Source organism: Pleurodeles waltl, chromosome 4_2 (assembly GCF_031143425.1).
Source record: "Pleurodeles waltl isolate 20211129_DDA chromosome 4_2, aPleWal1.hap1.20221129, whole genome shotgun sequence".
Taxonomy (NCBI): Eukaryota; Metazoa; Chordata; class Amphibia; order Caudata; family Salamandridae; genus Pleurodeles; species Pleurodeles waltl.
The window spans coordinates 605,321,849-605,345,890 of NC_090443.1; the positions used below are offsets into that span (position 1 = coordinate 605,321,849).

A 24,042-nucleotide genomic window follows, 5' to 3' on the forward strand; every position below is an offset into this window, starting at 1 on the left:
TCCATCCAAGAGACGGACTCAGATGAATCCGAAGGTGAACGACCCTCGACGGTGCAACGAACCGTGAGTAAACCTGCCCCGTCCCAAACTCAGGGTCACACCAAAACACTTAAGGCCAAGGGGACGCCACCGCCAGTAGGCCATGGCTTAACCCACCGAAAGGAAGGTGAACAAACATGGGCACCGAAAAAGGCCAAGGAGTTGCTGAAGACTTCCGACTCTGATCTAGATTCCGGCACCAAACGATTTCGACACCGAGTGATCGAATTGACAAAACCCCGAAAGATCTCCTCGGAACCGAAAAAATCTATAACAACAGAAACTTCGGTACCGAAAAAAGCGGCCTCAGAGCCGAAAAGAAGCTCTTACACAGAAGAGCAAGAACTTTCCAGCCAACTCAAAGAAAGACATCGATTCGAGCAAGAGTTAGGTATGGAAGAACCTGACCATACACAATAGAGGTTACATATCCAAAAAGAGACTGGCAATATTCAGACTTTACCTCCACTCAAATCGAAAAGGAAGCTTGCATTTCAGGAAACAGAAATGCAACCAAAGGCAAAGGTGGTTAGAGACAAATCACCACCACCACCAATGGTCTCACCACAACCATCCCCACTGCGCTCGCCACAATTGTCACCAGTGGGAACACCTATAATGCAGTCACCCACACATACTGGGATGACCCAAGATGATGCCGATGCATGGGATTTATACGATCCACCAGTATCGGATAACAGCCCAGATTGTTATCCAACTAAGACATCACCACCAGAAGACAGTACTGCATATACGCAGGTACTATCCAGGGCAGCTACTTTCCACAACGTAGTAATGCACACAGAGCCAGTGGAGGATGACTTCCTTTTTAACACTTTGGCATCCACCCACGCATTCTACCAGAGTCTGCCAATGCTCCCAGGCATGCTCAAGCATGCGCAGCAGGCCTTCCAGGAGCCTATAAAGGGAAGAGCTATCACGCCTAGAGTTGAAAAAAAGTACAAGCCACCCCCAACAGATCCAGTGTTCATAACACAGCAGCTCACACCGGACTCGGTGGTTGTAGGGGCAGCAAGGAAAAGAGCAAACTCTCAATCGTCAGGAGATGCTCCACCACCTGACAAAGAAAGTCAGAAATTCGACGCTGCAGGCAAGCGAGTGGCATCACAAGCAGCCAATCAATGGCGAATTGCGAATTCACAAGCCCTACTTGCACGCTACGACAGGGACTGGGACGAGATGCAAGACATCATACAGCACTTGCCCACGGAACACCAGAAACGTGCCAAGCAAGTAGTGGAAGAAGGACAGGCCATATCTAACAACCAGATAAGGTCCGCACTAGACTCTGCAGACACGGCAGCACGAACTGCGAACACGGCTGTAACCATTCGCAGACATGCATGGCTGCAAAGTTCTAGATTCAAGCCAGAGATTCAACAAGCGGTGTTAAATATGCAGTTTAATCAACAGCAGTTGTTTGGGCCGGAAGTCGATACAGTCATTGAAAAAAGACACAGACACGGCCAAAGCCATGGGCGCGCTCTATTCCCCACAAGTCAGAGGCACCTTTAGGAAACCACAATTCAGAGGGGGGTTTCGACAACAAACATCAGAACCTTCCACCTCTCAAACCAGACCCACCTATCAATCACAATACCAAAGGGGAGGGTTTTGTGGTTCCTATAGAGGACAATTCCCAAGAGGAAGGGGAAAATTCCAACCAACCAAACCAAGCCAGACCAAGCAGTGACTTCAATGTCACAACACCCCAACACTTGTCACCAGTGGGGGGGAGACTAACCACATACTACCAAAACTGGACACACATTACCTCAGACGCATGGGTCCTATCAATTATCCAACATGGTTATTGCATAGAATTCACAACATTCCCTCCTGACGTGCCACCAAAACCGCACAGACTGTCTCAGCAACACTTAGACCTATTACAAATAGAGGTCCAAGCACTGCTAAAAAAAAAAACAAGCAATAGAGCTCGTACCCAATCACCAAAAAGGAACAGGCGTCTACTCACTATATTTCCTGATTCCAAAAAAGGACAAAACATTAAGACCTATCTTAGATCTCAGAACACTTAGGGGGTCATTCTGACCCTGGCGGTAAAATCCGCCAGGGCCAACGACCGCGGGAGCACCGCCAACAGGCTGGCGGTGCTCCCATGGGCATTCTGACCGCGGCGGTACAGCCGCGGTCAGAAACGGAAAACCGGCGGTGTACTGCCGGTTTCCCGCTGCCCTGGGGAATCCTCCATGGCTTGGGGATTCCGACCCCCATACCGCCATCCTGTTCCTGGCGATTGTTTTCTTTCCGCCATCGGGTTCGGACGTGTTCCTCTTCGCTCCGTATTTTCGATTCAGAAAAGTTAGTTAGTTATCGGAAAATTCGACGGTATTGTTCGCGCTCGGAACCGGTTTAGTGTTAGCACATCGACACCGAAGAAAGAAGCGCTCCGGCGGCCCTTTGGGGCTTCCAATCTCCAGCGGGGCCTGGTCGGTCCGACCGTGTCCATCTCCAAACCTCATGGACCGGACCCCCTTCCGCTTCTGCCCCAACTGCCACGCAAAGTATCCTTATACAGACCAACACTTGATCTGTAATCTGTGTTTGTCTCCAGAACACAGGGAGGATACTTGCAAGGCCTGTTGGGCGTTTCGATCCAAGAAAACACTACGAGAACGAAGAGCTCGAAGACTCCAGATGGCGTCGTCACCGGCCGAGCAGATCGACGTCGAGGAAGAGGAGAGATTCTCCATTCGAGATTCGGACTCGGACGAGTCCGAAAGTGAGCAGCCGAAGACGCAGCAACAAACTGTGAGTAAACCAGCCCCGGCAAAGACTCACTCAAAAATAATAAAGGCCAAGGGGATGCCACCGCCAACAGGCCATGGCTTAACCCGAAAACACGGTGACCAAACATCGGCACCGAAAAAGGCCTCCCAGCAGCCGAAGACATCCGACTCCGGTCGAGATACCGGCTCCGAACAATCTCGGCACTGAGAGTTCGGCACATCAAGAAGGTTTCCTCTGAGCCGAAAAAAGACTGTACAAAAAGCTTTGGTGCCGAAACATGCAGCCTCAGAGCCGAAACCAGGCTCCTATACAGAAGAGCAAGACCTTTCAAGTCAGCTTCAAGGGCACAGATTTGAACAAGAACTGGGCATGGGAGAGCCAGACCATACCCAGAGGAGGCTGCACATACAGAAGGACACGGGGAAAATCCAAACTCTTCCTCCACTAAAAATCAAGCGAAAGCTATCATTCCAGGAGACGGAAATGCAGCCAAAAGCGAAAGTGGCTAAAGACAAAACCCCACCAAGGTTCTCGCACAGCAATCTCCATTGCATTCGCCACACCTGTCCCCGGTAGCAACACTCCCAATGATGCAGTCGCCGACACACACAGGGATGTCACAAGATGACACGGATGCATGGGACTTGTATGATGCACCGGTCTCAGACAATAGTCCCGATTGCTACCCGGCAATGCCGTCACCATCTGAGGACAGCACTGCATATATGCAGGTGGTTTCAAGGGCAGCTACATTTCATAATGTAGCAATGCATGCAGAGCCCATAGAAGACGACTTTTTGTTTAATACCTTGTCATCCACCCACAGCGCATACCAAAGTTTGCCAATGCTGCCAGGCATGTTAAAACACGCCAAACAAGTGTTCCAGGACCCAGTAAAAGGCAAAGCCATTACGCCTATGGTGGAGAAGAAATATAAACCTCCCCCAACGGACCCTGTGTTTATCACACAACAATTGACTCCTGATTCGGTGGTAGTGGGAGCAGCCCGAAAGAGGGCAAACTCCCAATCCTCAGGAGACGCACCACCGCCCGTTAAGGAAAGTCGGAAATTCGATGCAGCAGGCAAGAGGGCAGCACAGGCAGCCAATCAATGGCGGATTGCCAATTCTCAGGCTCTACTGGCTCTATAAGACAGGGCACATTGGGATGAAATGCAACATCTCATTCAGCACCTTCCCAAAGAGTACCAAAAACGTGCCCAACAGGTTGTTGAGGAAGGTCAAACTATTTCGAACAACCAAATAAGGTGGGCTATGGACTCAGCAGACACGGCGGCAAGGACAGTGAATACTGCAGTAACCATTCGTAGGCACGCATGGTTCCGGAGTTCCGGATTTAAGCCAGAAATCCAGGAGGCTGTGCTGAATATGCCGTTCAACCAAGAACAATTGTTTGGGCCAGAGGTGGATACGGCAATAGAAAAACTCAAAAAAGACACGGACACAGCCAAAGCCATGGGCGCGCTCTACTCCCCACAGAGCAGAGGCACTTTTAGAAAGCCGCACTTTAGAGAGGGGGTTTTGTTCCCAAACCACAGAGCCTTCCGCCTCACAAGTCAGACCCACATATCAGGGCCAGTATCAGAGAGGAGGTTTTCGAGGAACATATAGGGGTGGACAATTCCCAAAGACAAGAGGGAAATTCCAGAGCCCAAAACCCCTCAAACCAAACAGTGACTTCAATGTCACAAACCCCCACCACTCAACACCAGTGGGGGAAGACTTACCGCATATTACCACAACTGGGAAAACATAACTACGGACACATGGGTCCTAGCCATTATCCAACATGGTTATTGCATAGAATTCCTACAATTGCCACCATATGTGCCTCCAAGAGCACACAATATGTCCAAACAACACTTAGACCTGTTACAACTAGAAGTCCAAGCATTGTTACAAAAACAAGCAATAGAACTAGTACCCAATCATCAAAAAGTAACCGGTGTCTACTCCCTGTATTTCCTAATTCCAAAGAAAGACAAAACACTGAACTCACTTCCCCAGGCCACTGTGTACCAGTGCAACGCCTGTCCACAACCCTTAAAGACAAATAGAAAAAAATCCTGGGTGGGGTGATAATATGTGGCAGCCACAGTGTCCATCAAAAGAACTCCATGTGTCACTTGACACCTTGCTCTGAGTGTGACCCATTGTTTACCACCTCCACCATACAGTACAGTCATTACCGTGCACCCCTAGACAAACACAACATCAACAAATGTAGCATTGACATCATCCCCAATATGAAATGAAAAGGATACAGAAACTATAATGTCTTTAGAGAAGATTAGATGTCATCAGGGTGACTTCGAGGTCCCCTGCAAAGTCTCTGGAATTTCTTGTGGTATGGAGCCACTCAAGCATAATGTCTCTGAAGTCTCCTGGATGCTAGCCTTGGCTCAGGAAGCAGGGGAACAACCCCGCACCAGCAGCGGCAGCTGCTGCAAATGTCAAAGGGTGGGGTGGGACGACAGGGATGGGGGAAACCAGGGAAACAATACTTATGGTTTTGTTGCTGCTCCCTGCTGTCTCCTGCCACCTCGTTCGTCGTTCCTCTTCTGGTGACACAGCATTCACTGGGACACCATCACGGGCTCCCAGAAATCCTGGTGCTACTTTCATGCTAAAAGCAGCGTCGGGATTGGTCTGACACACAGCCTGGGGTCTGTGCAGTTTCTCCAGCCCAGCTGTTCAACAGAGCCAGGCTGGAGAAACCTATGTGCTCATGTGTGTTTGGCCAGCTGCCTCAGGCCGGCCAAACACACATGTGCACTTAGGTGCACTCTCCCCTCCTCCCAACTCCCCTGACCCAACCCCACCCCTCCCTGTACTGCTGGCTGAGCCAGCAGATGAAAAATAAAACAATAATAAAATATCATTTTATTTTTCATCTCCAGGCTCTTGGCTAGGGGGTCGACGCTCCTCCGCCATTGTGAAGATGCCGTGCATCAGTGCTACCACTGACTGGGCCCTCTTTTGTGCTCTCTATTCCTGTGTAGGGCGTGAGCAGTTTTTGCGAGTCTCACAGCTTCTATTTTGTGCTGTCAACCAGCCCTCTTTGGCATCCCGCCGGTCTAAAGGGGGATGCTCTCCCTTGGAGTCCAGCATATCCCACACCTCTTGAGCTGTCTGGAGGATCAATGCCATACCTCCGTCCATGATTTCAAGTTTAGCCGGTGTAGGAAGCTATCCCTCTATATGGTGCTCTAAAAAGGAGTACACCGTGCAGAGTCTAGTGGATCCCCAATTGGTTTGCAGAGGCAAAAGTAGATAGGACTAATCCTCTATTTTATGGTAGTGTGGGGAAGCAGATAGGCTTATCAGAGGGTAGTGCTAAGCATTTGTTGCTCTCACAGAGGCATAAATGAGAGACACTCAAAGAATAAATTGAAGACCAATTAAAAAAATAAGACTTCTTTTTATATATAATTTAAACCCAAGAAGTTTGTTATAAGGTCAGCATATATACTTTTTAGTTTAAAAAAATCGACAATTAGGACAATTTTAGAGTTTTCAATGTTAACCTATGGAGAGGAAAACACAGTTAGCAAACAAGCACTTATTGGTGAATCCTGGGCCAGTCTTGTAGACTTAGGGTGAGTACTGGGCAAGAGTCAGGACCACACCAACAGGTCTCTCTGGGCAGTATTCGGGTGGCCAGGTGCAGAGGTGCAGTATGCATCAGATGCCCAATGTATTTCAATGGGGATTAGTCTCTGTTGATTTAGGCTGCAGGTTCTGGCTGGGTGGGGGGGCATTTGGGGACAACCAACAGGTAAGTTGCAAACGTAGGATGCTCGTGGGCATAGGTGAACCCTTGGCCCTCTTGTCCAAGGCCCAGGGGCAACGGATGCAGGGATGTCCTTTGGGTTTTCTCACCCTGGAGTACTTGTGGTTGGGGGGTCCTGTGGTGTGAGGCTTCAGGCATTGTCGAGGAGTGCAGGAGGGGTAAAACCACAGTTGACTCTAGCTCGGGAGCAGAGAAATGTCATTAACACCAGGGGTCTGCTTCAACACTTGCCGGCAGCGATGGGTGAAGTGGTTGCGTTAGGTCTCATGTTTGCTCACTGTAGTAGATGTAGGAGAAGAGGGTATACATACAGAGGCTGCAGGTGACTTCAGGGAGCCCAAGGGGAGGGGTAACTACGATGGGCTCTGACTCTGGACCGCTAGGGTACCTTGCTGGCATCAGAGGTCCACTCCTACTTGGGTCGGTGACGGCAGGTGCAGTGGTGACTTCAGGCATCAGGTCTTTGCGGTTCTGGAGGCTGCAGAGTCCTTTCTTTGGAGTTTGTTGGAGAGCAGGTGCACTGCTCACAGGAGACTTGAGTCTTTTTCGAAGGCATGCGCTCCTCCCAGGTTTTTGGAGGTTCAACTGCAGGGCAAGGAGTCTTTTGGTGTAGGGTCCATCGAGTAGTGCAGACAGGCTGGCGGGATTGGTTCCAGGTCAGCTGCTCCTTCTTCTCTTCTTCAGGTGTGTCTCTTCTTAAGTCATCAGGATCCGAGTTCTAGGGTTCACGGGTGCCACCTAAATACTCAATTTAGGGCCATTACATGGAGTGCCAGGTGGTAGAGTGACTACACCCTTTCTTTGACTAATTCCGTTGGGGAGTGGGCATAGCCCTGACCCTAGTGGCCTAATTCCTTCGAAGCCAAAATGGAGCAATTTAAAAAAGTAGTGTCCATTTAAGCCTGTCCACCTTAGGGGTGGGACTGGCATGAAATGGGGACACCTACTAATCTGCCTAATTTTCCTTCCTGTTCTGCCCCCAAAAGTGGGGTCACGACAGGGGGGGGGGTCGGTCATCGTCGCCATCTGGAAAGACCTGGGTCACATTACAAAGGTGGCTAGGCCTTTGAAGCTTCACACCCTGGAATGTCCACCCTGCCTGGTTGATGTGCGAACACCCTCGCACAGTGCAGGCTTTTGTCTCTTGCCCTCAAGGGCGCTGGCTGTCACCTTGGGGAGGGGGGGGTGTCAGAAACATGGCTAAGGTGGCTGAACTGGTCTGGACCAGTCAGTTAACACACTAGTAGCTGGTAGATTTTCTGGGGTACCTCTAAGGTGCAGAAGATTGGTGCTGGGTCCCTCAGAATGACACAGGTGGTGCTGCAGCTCTAAGGGGCCCTCTTCAGTACCCATGCCCTAGGCATCAGGGGTACCATTTGCTAGGGACTTACAATGGCCTGAAGGTTCTGGTCAATTGGGAATCAAGTGAACAGGTTTTAGGGAAGGAACACTGGCACTGAGGACCTGGTTAGCAGGATCCCAGTGCACTTTAGTTGAGCCACATCTACAGGGCCCCTGCTTAGCTGCGTAGTACGATGCCCTGCGTTTCTGTACACTTGCTGTGTAACCTGGGAAGATGAGGACCACCTGTTTCTCCTCCTGCCAAGGGCCTTCAGAGCGGTCAACCAATACGGCGTGGGTAAACTCAGCAGATACTGTGAAACAGGGTGATAGCTGGGGTCCTCATCGTAGCTCACCTCAAGTCTGCAGCAGGGCAAAGGCAGGTTGCTTCTGCTTTGGAAGTTCACATATACCCTCCATGCAAGGGTCACAAGCCACAGATGCCGATGAGGGCCGCATAAGTGGCTCCATTGGCGAATTCCCATTGTCCGTGTGTTAGGGAGGAGTCAACAGGCCATAGGCGGTGCAGCAACACCTCTTAGAATGCCAGTGTTGGCTACACAAGCTAGACAGACACCAAGCCACCAGGCTTCCAACCACAGCAACAACAAGAAAGAGAGGGGAGGAGGGAATGAACTCACTGCATGACCCTGTAGTCCCATTCCCAGTTACGGTTACGCAGGGCAGTGTCTTAAAACATGGTAGCCTATGCTGATAGGAGCCTTGCTGCTCCAGCACTGCTGCAGAGGCCGCATTTAAACCCCAGCCAGGCTAATGAGCTGCCAGTAACTTCAGAGGGGGTGGGGGAGGGGCCACCTCATGGCTCCATCTTTGGCCTCCCCTGCAGCAGCGAGCAGGAGTGTAGCACTGCGCAATACTTCAGGGCAGCACCACTCCACCAACTCCCAGAGCACAGCCCAGATTTTCATAAGCAGCAGGTCTCCGATCAACCCTTATGCAGCAGGTTCACCCCTGGCACCAGTCATGTGTTGCTGCAAGGCCTGCTCCGCTTTCTCCGCACTGTTTTCTGAGCTGTAGCGGGGTGTTGGTTATTGCAAGTCATGCCAATCCAGCCAAGGTAGTAGGAAGTCAGGGGTACACACTACAGGTCAGTAGTGGGTGGATGGGCCCTGGATAGGATGGATTGTGCAGGGTAATCGTGGCATTGGGACAGAGCTTGTGTCTACGCGCATGCTGCATCGCCTCCTTTCCCAAGTCTCCAAGAATGTATAACTTAATTAAAATGTGTGTAAGAGAACAATGCTGTCCTACTATAATAGGGTGTCATGTCAAACTACTAAATGGAGGAAAAAGCAAAGCAGCATTAAACACCCTACAGGCACAGTGGTTTAACAAAGGCCTGGTGGCCTGAGTGAGTTGGGAGGAGGGGAGGAGGATCCTTTCCCCATCTACCAAAGTAGTTGAGGACAGGATCCAGCTGGAGCTTTATTTCAGGAGGTGCATCTGTAGGAACTCTCTTAAGAAAAACAGATCCCTGGGGCAGCAAAACATAGGAAGCAAGGAGCAAATGTAACCAGAAGGGAGAAAAGCCTTGCCATATTTATCAGAGCTTCTATGATATATGTTGCTACTGATTCCAGCTCTATTATATGGGGAGAAACAGGAAATAAAGGCTGATAAAAAGGAGAGAATGGCATACAGTACGTTAATCTTAACATAACGGATTAAAAAACTCACAGATATGGGAAAAACATTACATTGTCACGTACTGTTTTGTACACAGAGCAGACAGCGGATGGAGCCAAATTGTTCTCAGTCATTGACCCTGCGTCCCCAAAAGAAGTTTGCAAGGTAAGAGTGTGACAAGTAGGAAGAACCAATACCATTTAAGACCCAGTGTGCAACTGCACAAAGAAAAAAACATGGGCACCCGCATTTTGTGTGTCTGCATAGCCCGAGGATTTGTTGGCAAGGTTAAAGCCAGAAAACACATCCATCCCTCCTTCTGGAGCAACGCAGTGTATGTGCCTGCAGGCTGCCAGATGTGTAGTACTACAATATGTGCCAATGAATAGACTACCTCTCCAACCCCAAAGAATAGATGCATGCAACCAAACCCCATGGTTGCTCTGTAAAGTTTAGATCAGTGTAACGTTTTACCCACCTGCAATGGAAAGACAACCTCTTATTTTTCTGTTGTGGGCCCCAAAACATCGAACATTCTTCAAATCGTCCTAAGAAGCAGATTTACTCTGACTTGTTGAGCTTCAGAAAAACTCTGAAAACATATCCCTTCGCTATGTGCCTTTCTAGTAGATGCCCTGTTTTGATATGTGTGATAATTGATGGTATGTCCAGGCTCTCTTAAATACAGTTTATTTTGGGATCTGGGCACTATGTGTATATTTAGATATATGTCTGTGTGTTTAACTGTTTCTGACATTTGTTGCTTTTGGAATTCAGCTACCTGTCACCAGCATCCTTAATATTGTGATGGAGTTCTATTGTGTAAATTGCATCACTTGCTGTTCCTCATTTTGAATGGTATGAGTAGAAAGTAAGGAAAGTTAGGTCAGTATTTGTTAGCTTGCCCTCTGAAAGGGTTGCCAAACAGATGTCAATGCTTTTGTTACACTGTGCTGTACGCAGTGGTAGTTTACTCTTTTGCTGGAAATTATTCTGAGGAAGTCGCGCAAGGCATGGACATAGTATGGTACTGCACCCACTGTCACATTAAGAACCCCAGTTAAACTCTCCCAGTATCATAACTATAATATTTTTTATTTGCTAGCTTGTTTTAGCAATTCTACAACGTTTGGCATAATTTTTTGCATTTTTTTCAACTCGCAGTTAATTTGTACTTCATGCAGCGTTGTGAAAAGTAAGCAATTCGTAGCTAAATTTAGGGACTTGGATATGTAGGCCTTTCCTAGACTATTTCTTACTCTGGCTTCTTCTTTTGTAACAACGTTGGGCACTAGATCTTTCTGTCAAATATCACCTATTTTAACCCCAGCACAATTAACATGCTGGGAGGTGCAAGTAAGTGGCAACTCAACGCAACAAAACAGTGTCTGCGAAGTTTGATGCAAGTATCACAACACGTAATAATGCAAGCGTCTTTTACATTGTTACATTCTTTAATCATGTAGAAAGAAAAATACATAGAGTGTATAACATGTTGAAATGATTCAAGGCAAATATTGTACTAAAGATCAAAAAAGTACAATATTGACGTGTTACCTTTGATATGGCTATCACCAAGGCTTAGCCTCTCACTTTCAAACAAGTGCATTATGCGATTACTGGGGAGACTATGTGAAATTGCCTTTTGAGTGTCTTTATTTTGTTAATTTGTACCTAATGTTTACTGTTTATGCTATTTCTCTCTTTTTATCCCTGTAAAAGTACCTTTCTCTCACCTGTATTAGCTATTCTTCCAAGTGTAATGGACAAAGTGTTCTATAGATTTTTCAACATTATTTGTGCCCTGCACTAAGAATTTGCTTGCAGTATACTTGTTAATGAACCAACCACATAACAACACTTGAAGATGTTTTGGGGGAAGCATTACGCTGTTTAACGAGCAGAACACAGGACATACCCTCCAAAGTGCATAAAGATGTGTCCTTGAATCTATTAAACTATGTAGGTCTCTGTTATTTGTTGGGTCTGAGGCATGGTTTGTGTCCTTACTGACAACTGGTGTTTCCTTCGTAATGTTTTACTGCAGCAAAGCTCCATGCTATGCAGCAAAGCTCCAAGCAATGCAGTCTGAGCTTACTTATTGTTTCCTAACAGGAAAAATTGAAGAGGTTGTACTAGAGGCTAGAACCATTGAGAGAAAAGCAGACACTTACAAAAAAGATGAGCAGTTCATAAACGGAATGGCAAATTATACAGTGGAATTCAGAGAACATATCCAGGTATGAAAACACTTTCCTGAATGTCGCCCAGAGACCAAACTGTATGGTACATTCGTAGGGAGTCAAAAAAGAGAATAATGGCCACCAGTGTGTCTTTAATGGCTTGCAATGTTTTCTATTTCAAGCTTACGGAGAGCAAGATTGTAAAGCAGGCTGGTGTTACGAAAAAGGGAGCTAATGAGTATGTTCAAGAAATAGAATTTGAAAACTTGACACCTGGAAGCGTCATTATATTCAGGTATTTATCCATTAGTTTTATTTAAATTTCTGTACGGTGTCTGCATGGCAGCCTTAGTCAGGCACCTTCTCTGAAAGCTTTCTTGTGCAGCACTGTGGAATCTCAGTCCATGTTCTATGCTTATTTATGCTTGTTTTGCTATTACCCCCCGGAACATCAGTAAAAGAAGGCCAGTTTAATGGTTTGTGATTCTGGTGCATAATCATCAACTACTAAGTCAAAACACTAAGAATCTCCTTGGAAGGGCAAATTCATGTAACTTAGCAGTTACTGTGTATGGTACCTTTAAAGTCATAGAGTGAGATGTGTAATACTTGCACCAATATTAACAGTTGCAGTGGTACGCATGTTCTGAGTTAGCAGGAAAAAAGCTGCATTCAGTGAAATTACATATGCTTGTTCAATGTACAACCGACTCCAGGATTATCTTGTAGCACAGGAAGCAACCCTGTGTCATTAGACTGAATAAATCGATCTACAGCTGTAAGTTCACTGTTTGTAAATACACAATAGAACTTACACATACAAACTTAAAACAAACCATTTGCAGACTTAGATTCAACTTGAGTGTGCAAATGGCTTCGAGAATCAGGCTTTTTTGTGAGCTGTTGAATGCTCAATGTTTTTAAGGAGAAATAAAGAGGTCATAGTTTTTTTTTGTTTTTTTGGCTAAAACATGTTTTCTGATTTTGTCAGCCTTAGTGTGGATTAAGTCAACGAGCTCTCTCTCTAACGTCATGATGTTTTTCATATATTTTCAAAACTGTGATCGCAAATGATTTTGGTGACTTAATTTATCCTGGTTTTATATAACAATGTCACAGTGCTTACTTAGATTGTGTGGTTTTAGTTGTTGGAATTGCAATGTACACCCATCACTTTTTAGGAGCGCCACGTTTCTGATAAACTTTATTGCTGGTGTTCCTTTCCACTTTTACTGCATGGGAGTTCCAATGAGCACGGTGTCAAAAGCATTGTCAGTTGTTGCTGTGAAGACCATGTAGGAGAAACTGGGTTTCATTGGTCTGTTAGAACATTAATCAAATGGTTAATGCAGTACTTAGACATGTTTTGTTTGTGGATGTCACTGGTGCACCATCTGCTTGTTTACTTTCATGTAGTATGTTGTTGGTCTTGCACTAGTTTGGTCGGTATTGCCATAAAAACTGTCTTTAGTTGGTGCAGTTATTAAGTTTTGCTTCTCCATAATTTGCGGTTTTCATTTTCCACTCGGAAATAGAGTTTTGGGTAATTTGGAGCCAGAACCGAGCATTTTATTGAACTCAAAAAGAACAAGCACTGGAAAAATCAATAGGTCTCGGCAAAGCCTGAGCTCCGAGCTATTGACGTTGTCATTGTGAATGTCTTTTAGCCCTATTTGGTGATGTTACTGTGACAGTGTTAGTGTGTTAATATTCATGTTAATGTTTTGTTTGCATGTCACTAAAAGTTAAAAAGAACTAAATAGTACCTCAGTGATGTAGGGAGCAGTGGCTGGGCACTGATTAAGTTGATTAGGTTTTCCCTCCTGTTTCCTGCTATAAAACTGACAAGTAAATCACAATTAATGTCGGACAACGGCACACATAGTGAGAGAAAATAGCACTGCTACACAGGCCCAGGGTCTACAATTAGGATTGGCATGGCACGCACCTTAACACATGATATTGTGCAGTACAATAAGCACTTTACTGTCTAAACAGATATAACTCGCCTAGGAAACAATGTATGAACAGATTTAATTGAGGCTGGTTTTGGTGGAATCTAAATAGCTATTTCAACCATCTTCATTCTCGGTCCCAGCTCATTGTGACTGACTCCGATATGACACTGTTTTCATTGTTTACTAAACCCAGACCAATATGACGGTAAGGTGAATATTTTTGTTTTTAATGTATCTTGAATGTACATGCAGTGGTTTTAATTAACTATGCATGATAAATAAAATAAACAAAAATACTGTTGTAAACAGTGCGGTGTAATGGTGTGACACTTTATTTTTACACAGAGCTACATTAAAAATAAAAAATAAAATCTGGTCTTAACAGACATGCTCTTCTTTTTATAAACAAAAAATGTATGCAAAGGATCCCTTACAAGCGTCCTGCATGATGCTCTAATCCAAATAAAACAAAGGGAAACACTTTGTTCGATGGCATGTGTGGCTGTAGATACACATGCTCTGCATACTTCTGCCATCTAGTGTTGGTTCAGGTGTGTGCAAGTTGTTTTTCTTTGAAGAAGTCTCTTTAGTCACGAGGTAAAGTGACTCCTCTCGGTGATAATACGAATTGGCATCAATTCCATTGTTTGTTTTATTTCCGCCATGGGGTTCAGACATGCTCAGATTCAAGACCATTTTCGGGCTCCCATTGGTCCGTTTTGCACAAATTGTTCAGGAGGGTAAATTTATCTCCAACAATTCTATTCAATGTGCCCTTGATGCAGTGGACACAGCAGCTAGGAGTATAAATACAAGCATTCTGTTGTGTAGACACGCCTGCTTACGCATATCTGGCTTTAAGTTAGAAGTGCAGCAAACACTTTTAAATGCCTCATTTGACCAACAACATCTCTTTGGTGCACAGGTGGATCAAATTTTAGAAAACAATTAAAATAGATAATGAAGTTGCCAAATCCATGTGGGCAATGCAAACTCCCATTCCTCTTAGCTCCTTTCGAGGCCCCTCATACAAACAGGGCACCAAACCAACATCATCAGCTATCTCTACCTCTTCTTACAGGCAGCAGCATCAAACCTCCCCTTCAAGAGGATACTAGTGAGGCGCATATTGAGGATACAATTTGAAAGGTTGTGGAAAAAGCGCCTCCACCCGTGCCACCCCCCTCCACCTCCAAACAGTGACTCACTTTCTGTTCCCCCGAGCATCTACCACCTGTCAGGGAACGTCTGTTATGTTTTTCTTCCCCGCTTGGAAAAACATAACAACAGATCAGTGGGTGTTGGACATTGTCCAACATGGTTATTGTCTGGCGCTCATCAAAATACCTCCAAACCTCGCACCACGCATACAGAAACTTTCCATAGAACATTTACATTTGCTAAAACAAGAAGTACAGCTCTACTTCAAAAAGGGGTTATAGAACCTGTTCATCTTCAACAACGGGGCAAAGGAGTATACTCCATATACTTCCTCATTCCCAACCGCTAAATCATTACAGCCTCTCGCAACACTTTCTTACAGTAACTCTCCAAGATGTGACCCCTCTATTACAACAGGGCGACTTTATGTCTGCACTAAACTTAAAGGACGCTTACTTTCACATATCAATCCATCCAGCTCATCTCAAATACCTCAGGTTTGTTAAACAGGGAATACATTACCAATTCAAGGTGCTTCCACTCAGGGTCTCAAAAAATGTTAGGCATTAGTTCAAGCACATCTGAGCAGACAGATCATTCATGTCTTCCCATACCACAACGACTGGCTTTTCAAAGCCAGTACGTTTCCATTATGTCACCAACACATGCAGGCCACACTTCACTTTCTTCATCAAATGTGGTTCACAATCCATATACAGAAGTCACACCTTCAACCTTCACAGGTTCAGCCAGACCTAGGGGCTCTCCTCAGCACACAGCTAAGGTTAGCTTACCTGAATTCATTCAGTATTCAGAACAAAGTTGTGTAAAAATACTAAGCCCAATCAATCCATAACGGAGTGGTTCAACAACTCTTAGGCATGACGGCATCTTGTATTTCAGTAGTACCACACGCAAGACTACACATGCGTCCACTACAAGAACTTCTGGTGAGTCTGTGGTCTCAGTTGCAAGGTCAGTTATAAGATCTAGTGTTGGTAAGCACCTGACTCATCACTCTCTGCAGTGGTGGAACCCACAAAACACGTCAAAAGGATGGACGTTTTCTGACCCTGTTCCCCAGATCATTCTCAGGGCGGGCACATCCCTCACAGAATGAGGTGCTCACCTGCAGGACCTCACAATCCAGGGTGAGACTCCAAACATCAAGCCCTACACATCAACAACTTAGAGCTTCAAGACATTCACCTGGCATTTAAAACTTCCCTAAGTCACCTTACAGGCAAGGTTGTATTAGTCCGGACGAACAACACAACAGTCTTGTTTTATCTACAAGAACAGGAAGGGACACATCTCTACAGTTATCACACCTGTCTCAGTCGATTTGGCGCTAGGCAATGCATCACCACATTAACCTGTTAGTGGAACACCTCCCAGGCATGGACAACAGCTTTGTCGACCTCCTCAGCAGGATGCGGCAACAAGTCCACAAGTGGGAACTCCACTCCCGAGTCCTCCACCCATACTTTCACAAATAGGGTTTTCCCCATATAGATATCTTTGCAATTGCAGACAACGCCAAATGCCAAGACTTCGCTTCCAGGCTTTCATACCCCCTATCCAAGGGCAATGCTCTGTGGATACACTGGTTAGGGATACTTGCCTATGCTTTTCCACCTCTCCCTCTTTTTCCATTTGTGGTTTAGAAGGTGAGGCAAACGCCGCTCATTCTAGTAGCTCTAACTTGGGCTGAACAACCATGGTTCACCACGCTACTCAGTAGTGCCCCATGAGAAGCTTCCCCTCAACCCGGAACTTTTCACTCAGAACCATGGAGAAATCAGGCACCCAAATCCCAAAGGAGCTCAACCTTGCGGTTTGGCTCCAGATGTCGTAGAGTTTTGTTACCTCAACCTCCCACAGTGTATGACTATTCTCAAAGAGGCACGTGCACCTACAAAAAGAGCATGTTATGCAGCTAAGTGGAAATGATTTGTTTTCTACTGCCATGACTCCACATTGAGCCTTTCAATGCAGCTGTTCAAAATATTGTTTGCTACTTACTTCATTTGCGCACACCTGATCTACCGTATACTTCAGTATGCCTGCATTTATCCGCAGTAGCTGCCTATCTACTAAACAGACAACACTTACCACAATTTAAATTACCAATATTAAAGGCATTCATGGAAGGCCTTAAAAGGGTTATTTTACCCACGGTTCCCCCTGCACCTGCTTGGAATCTCAACATTGACCCCTGCAGTTTTTATCCTGAAAGGTAAGCCTTTTTAGTAGCAATCACTTCACTCTGACGTGTCATTGAGCTCCTGGCACTAATCTTGGAAGAACATTTCTCCAACTACACAGCGATAGGGTAGTCCTTCGTACTAACCCAATATCCCTTCTAAAAGGAATTTCAACTTTCTACCTGAACCAGTCAGTTAAACGTCTGGTTTTCTTTCCACAATCTGAATCAGTTGCAGAAAGGGCACTGCACATATTAGATGTAAAAAGAGTGTTAATTGTTTGTATAGACTGAACTAAAGAGTTTCATAAAAGCAAACTCTTTGTTGCTTTTTCGCCCCCTCACACAGGGCAGCCCATATCTAAATCCGGCATCTCAAGATGGATAGTTAAATGCATTCAGACTTGTTACGCCAAAGCCAAAAGAGCTTTGCCCACACCTTGTAGAGAACACTCTGTTTGCAAAGTAGGAGCATATATATATATGGCCTTTTGGACAATATACCAATAGCTGAAATTTGGAAAGCAGCTACGTGGTGCACTCCACACACTTTTACTAAACACTACTGTGTGGATGTCTTAGCCGGCCAACAAACAAATGTTGGACAAGCAGTGTTACATACAGTTTTTCAAACAACTGCAACACCCACAGGTTAGCAACCACTTTCTGGAGGGCAATGCTTTACAGTCTGTGCAGAGCATCTGTATCTACAGCTACACATGATATCAAACAGATTATGTTACTTACCCTGCTAGCACCTGTTCATGGCATGTAGTGCTGTAGATTCATAACCCTTTCTGGCAGCTGGAATTAAAAATAAACTCCGCTTGTCACTCGATAATATAGTTGCATGAAACAACCCAACCGCAGATGAGTAAATTAAATGAGGCTGTAACATCCATCAGAAACCCCCACAAATGCAAGTCTGCTCTTTACTCTCTGGCTCTTCTACCTCTCAGCACAGACAATATTTGTCAAGTGATCTTTTCTCTTTGTCTGAGTGAAAATTAGTGTGCAACTCCGCTAGCTCAGCCGCTGCATACAGTCAGCAAGATTCACGGACTGGGGGATGGGTGGGAACCTGCTGATTTAATTTTGCCACAATCAGCTAATGTGAAGGGTAGCCTCAATTCTGCCAAAATACCTTCACATCTTAAAAAACAGATTGGATCCATTGGTGGCAGCAACAGAAGATAAATCTTGTAGATATTCCACCCGAGCTTCAAATCTGTGAAATGTCACCAATCATCAACTGAAGAAATAATAATGGTGGAAGAAAAGCACAAGTGACAAGGACAATTAATCTGTTTAGTGCAAATAGTTTATTTAGCATACACACAGAAGAACGCGAAACATGATCATTTTTATTGGCAATATTGCTAAAATAATAAAAGGACAAGAGGCTAGTGTCCCCTTCCTGGGGTGAAAAAATATTATATGCATGTGCACTAAAACCCTCATTTGGAAAATATGCAGAGTTATTTTCAGAAAACGACAGTACTCAAAATTTAAATATGCACATTTATAAGCTGAGTTCTGCACAACTCCGAGCAGCATAAGCACAGCATGAGGGAGGGGTGGGGGTCACGGAATAGATGCCCTCTGGAAACAGCATCTGACATTTGTTCTGCATGTTTGAATGCTGAGCAGATGTGACGAGATAAGAACGAGATTTACAGGCCTGTTTACAGAAACAGAGCAGAGCTCAGAGTGAGTGAAAACAGGACCAATCGTGTGAATTGATTTTCAACAAAGAAAAAAGTAGTTCCTAACCAGATGCTAAAATGAAACCAGTGGATTGATCTAGTAATTGGACCATGCTCTCGGGAAGGGCTAAACACAGGAAGAGGCATGATACATCCATGCCATGAACAAACAAGCGGCGAACCAATCTATCCACCTATACTGCACTGGATGTGAACCCATGTTAAGGCTAGACATTATTTTCAGTGTAAGTACTTTTACCCAACATCTGACCCTGAAGATAATGAAGCACTGGGCAGATTGAAAAGGTATGCATGCTGTAACAGAAGAGAAGAACGAAAGAGTAGATGGTCAACAAAGTTAGGTCAGAAAATTAAATAGAGTCTTTGAACATAGTGTTTTTAAACATGTTAGTCATTACTTAGAAACTCTCATGAGTCATGGTCCAGCGGAATGAATAAAGATGGTAAAAGAGAACTGATTCTGCATGATCTACCATGCCACCACATGTGAATTGAAGCCCTTGGTGTCAGATTGGGCCTTTTGTATCTTTAAACTCCACTTTGCTCATTATGAAAATTCAAAATTCGTTAAATATGGATCATAAAAAGACTTTGGACAAAGCTCAGTATGGGGTAGCTATCTAATGAATCTCCAATTGCTAATTCTGTGCTCCTTTTCTCTTTTCTCTCTTATTATTCATTCTGTAAGTAATTTACAGAACAAAACATAGCAGACGGCTTCCTATTGCTCATTTGTGTGCCCCACAAAGCTAGTTCTTAAAACCTCAGCCCATGCCAAGCGCAGAGTCATTCATCTACATTTGAGAGGAAAGGGCACTTGATCTCACGAGTAATTGGTAACTGAGAAAAAGCTCTGTTCTTCGGATGTATGGGGAGCTGGTATTACTGATGAGCTGAGCAAAGTGTACCAAAGCTTCTCTTTATGACCCTTAGCTGTTGTAGTGAGAGTAAACAGGAGCAAATAAATGAAAAATCAACCACATATTGTAAAGTAGGGATCTTTTTAGAGCAAGAATAGTCCTCCTACTCTTTAACTAATGAAATACATATTGTGCATCAGTTTTGGGATCTGACTGGGATGAGGCGGAAAGGTTGCACCAGAATGACATTGACTAGAAAATGTTATTGAGTTTTGCAAAGAGCATTTCTGGAGACTAGTTTCTTGCATTTGGACATTTAAAGGTATGACAGGATTGTTACTGACTGGGATAGAAGTAGTTGGCAGTTTGTCAACCTAGTTAAGAAAGAAGTTGGTATTAATCTGAATCATTTCCTGATAGTAATTATTGTTTCCCGTTAAGTACATTGTTTATTTGTGAAGTTTGCTCTTCCTTTTAGTTCTTCAGTGAGTGATGTCTCAGAACAGTTATCTCTAATTGAAGCAATAGAATCGATGTTGGTTGAAAATGTTTAACCTAAGCTGCTATATTTCCATTTTAGATCTAGCATATTCCAAGACCTGCTTACGTATTGCAGCCTTCAGCCAGCCCTCTTCATTGATTGCTGCATTATTGTGTCATTCAAATTATTCTTCCACCCACTACAACTTCCAGCATAGGAGCAGTGGGTCAACCCACTTTAGCCACTGGATAACTTCACTGTGAATGAACAAGTTCTGCCTGTTCACAAGGAGTGCATCCACCCACAACGTAGTTCCCTACGTGCCTGGAACTACTGTGCATTTTCTGAGACAAAAAAATATGATTTTTGTCATTTTCTTTATTGATGAGGGCCCAACAGATTCCCCAACGCTTAAGTTTTGCACAAAAAGCAAAATTACAAAACAAGCATTAACAAAAGTATTATGTTGGTGGGCAGTGCCCGACCTATTGACTGTGCCAATGCTTGTTGTACTTGTAAACATGTTAAGCCGCTCACAGTTGGATCTGTTACACATTATAATAACCTATTTAGGTACAAACATAATTTGATTTTCAGTGTCTATGCTGCGAATTAAGTAAAAGCATTATTTAAAAAAAAATCACGTTTTTGCCATTTATAGAGTCAGTTTGGACCCGAAGGCACAGGAAGCTGTTGGTGCCCTCCGCAGTCACCTGATCCAGTTCACCCCTCACTTTACATCTGGAAGTCTTTCTGATGAAAAAGCACCAGCGATTTTGAAAAAAACATTTGCTTCGTAAGTGTAAATATTAAATACAGCAATGTATTTTGAATGATTGCAAAGTATTCTGCTATGGGCAGTAGAAGGAATGACGATGTCACAAAGTGATATTTTCATGCATGTCACATAACTAAAGCTTTACAGTTTTGATTTGTTAATGTTCCCTTTCTGCTTGCCACATGAGTTTTTTTAAACAATCCTTAACTTTGTGTTTAATTCTTGGTTTTGACATTTTGTTACATACACCTTCTCAACTCATTTACCTGGGGCTAATATGAACATGCCAATCAGCATGTATATTGACATTGTATTTCATTACATTCCCTGTTCCTGAGTGCTGCTGTTTATTGGACCATGTAGGTTAAAACCCTAGGACAAGTGATTATTAGATTAATCCCTTAAATTGATTACTACCCCCACCAGCTCCCTCAGCCACCTCCCGAAACAGATCAACGTCATTTGTTTTTCACTTCCCCTTTGGGAATATGCTTTTTTGTGAATACAGGCATTCAACCAATTATGTTAGAATTTCCACATAGATAAACGGTCTCTCTCTCAATGCGTGGAATTTGTAATTCAGGAATGGGAATTTTATTAGGAAGAATGGAATTTTTGAGCATTTATAAGGAAATTAAGGGCCTAATTGGTCAAAAGGTACTCCTTCACAAATGGGATGGCTATCCCTTCTTAATTTAAAAGCATTTTATATTCTAATGTACTTGGATTAAGGCAGAGGGGATACTTGTCATGATTGTGATGGAGTATCTATCTGCCAAACTCTAAATCGGGTTCTAAATATTAAAATGTTTTACATCGTTGACCTGCTGTTTCCACTCAACTACTTCATTGTTTATTGCGAGGTTGAGCTCTTAAGACTATCACAAATTGAACAAAGGCCAAACATAAAATGATATATTTTAAAAATATACATAATTTTGAGCCACTGTCGAAAGAATATCTTATACATCAAGCCATATAACACATATTTAATTTTAATTTATATGTAGCAAACAGTTTCTTGCACAAATAAAGAGGATGATCACTAAATGGAACCCAGAGCTCCCTACTATATTCTCCACAGTAAATAATCTTCTACCCAACTCCAAACCATCATTTTATTACCAAAAAGAATTGAGGCCTGTTCACAAAGGCAGTTTAAACTGTATAAAGTAGTACTTCTTTAGTGATCTTTCATGTACAATTACATACCTGTCTCAGTTGGTTCCTAAACATCCAAAATGGGACTATTTATGTAGTTAATACAAGCAGAAATAGTATGTCCTCGTTAAGTGCTTTGGAACCAACTCACAAAGGCATGTAAGATTAAGAGGGTTCTTCTAGAGTGCTACTTTCCATATTCCTAAATGCTTTCCTGAATCCTATTCTAAGTCTTTTAGTTTTTAAGTATGAAAGAAAGTCAGTCATGACCTTAATGATGTAGAGCAATGGTTCCCATTCTGTGGTCCGGGGACCTCTGAGGGTCCGTGAAGCCTTCTCAGGGGGCCCGTGACCGCTTAGAAAATTACATAATATTAACAGATTAATACAGTGTATATACATAAAGTGGCTAAATGTACAATTGAACATTTTTAAACGTACTGTAAATCAAGTAATTTGAAATTGGAGGGTAAAAATTCATTTTGTATCCTCAGAATGATTTGTGGGAGCAGGTGCATCAAACAGAATATAGTATGGTTATGTGTGGCTTCAATTGAATTTAGAAAAGCTACAATCTTCTTATTAAATTTTTTATTTTTTTCTATTTATATTTGTTAGCAAACTAAATAAACTGTGTTATCATTTGTTTATGTGTTTGATGAATGCTTGTTTCTGTATTTTTTGTGTATTTCATTTGCGTTTCAAATCATCAACAATGTTTAGGATGGTTATAGTGTAGAAGATTTTGCCTGTTATTGAGGGAGACTGTGCGTGTTTGGTAACAACAAGCGTGCCATATCTTATTGGACAGCTGATGTCCTAAGTCCACCTCCCAGGCCTCATGCATTCTCTGAACCTGGACGAGGAGAAGCTCAAGACATGCACAGAACAACTTGGAAATTAAACCAGCACTGGAGTCTGCTGTTATAGTTAGTGTGAGGGGTGGGAAGTCAGAGGGTGCCAGTGGGTAAGAAGGCAAAAGAGCCTTCAGTGTGCATGTACGGGGGGATACAAAGCGACTATCCTCCATTCACGAGAATACATGATCATGTGGGAAGAGGTCACCTATAGTAGAAAGCTGAAGAGAGCAAAGTATATATTGCACCAGTTTTTCTGATGTAAGGGGGAGCCAAGAATTGTTACCTAGTGGGATTGCTGATGAGTATAGCAAGCTGCAAAACTAAAGGTGAGCCAGACGGCTCCGTGCCCAACATGTCTTGGCCAATGCCTGGATGTCTGTGGGATCCAATGGGAGGCCAGATAAGAGCAGCAATTGTAAGTGGGTGGGGAACATAGAATCAGTTTCCGGTATGGCATATGGTAACTGGGCATCTGGATGATACCAATAGTACCATAGTGGCATTGGGCAGCTAAATAGTATAACTGAAAATGGGGAACCCCAAAACCCCGTGTTCATACGGGAGTGCTGGGACCTCCTAACACACGCAGTGTCACTTCCCAGCCATTATCAACTGTGTCAAAGAGCTCTGTAGTGTAGTGAAAAATGTACTGGTGAGAGGCATCGGTATGTTGACAAATAGACATAGAAAACATGGGAACACCCCCATTTTAAGTAGTGCAATGCGGCCAGCCACGGATAGGGAAGGCGAATCCAGCGGTCTATCTGTACATTTAAACTTTTTATTGCAGGTCCGTAATTTAGTCTGAGTATGTTGTTGGAAAGTACCCTCTTTCTTGGCATGGTTACTCCCACTTTCTGCCTGTTGTCAGTGTGTTTGGCTGTTTTCACTGGGATCGTGGTAACCAGGACCCCACTGATTATGCCCCCTCACTTCAAACTTGGTAACTTTTGTTACTTACACCCCACATTTGGCATACTGGTGCCCCCATGTAAGTCCCTTATATATAGTACCCAGGTACCCAGGGCTTTGGGGTACCAGGGGATCCCCAT

General features: G+C 44.1%; 1 protein-coding gene across 3 annotated transcripts in view; it reads left to right on the forward strand.

Moving 5' to 3' along the window:
- Positions 1–24,042, forward strand: part of AGL (amylo-alpha-1, 6-glucosidase, 4-alpha-glucanotransferase) — a 419,432-nt gene that overhangs the window by 165,662 nt on the left and 229,728 nt on the right. For all 3 annotated transcript variants that reach the window (XM_069232148.1, XM_069232150.1, XM_069232149.1), the window contains exons 18-20: positions 11,731–11,855; positions 11,981–12,093; positions 20,853–20,987. In XM_069232148.1, the coding sequence (XP_069088249.1) occupies positions 11,731–11,855; positions 11,981–12,093; positions 20,853–20,987 (373 nt within the window). The remainder of the gene's footprint in view (positions 1–11,730; positions 11,856–11,980; positions 12,094–20,852; positions 20,988–24,042) is intronic.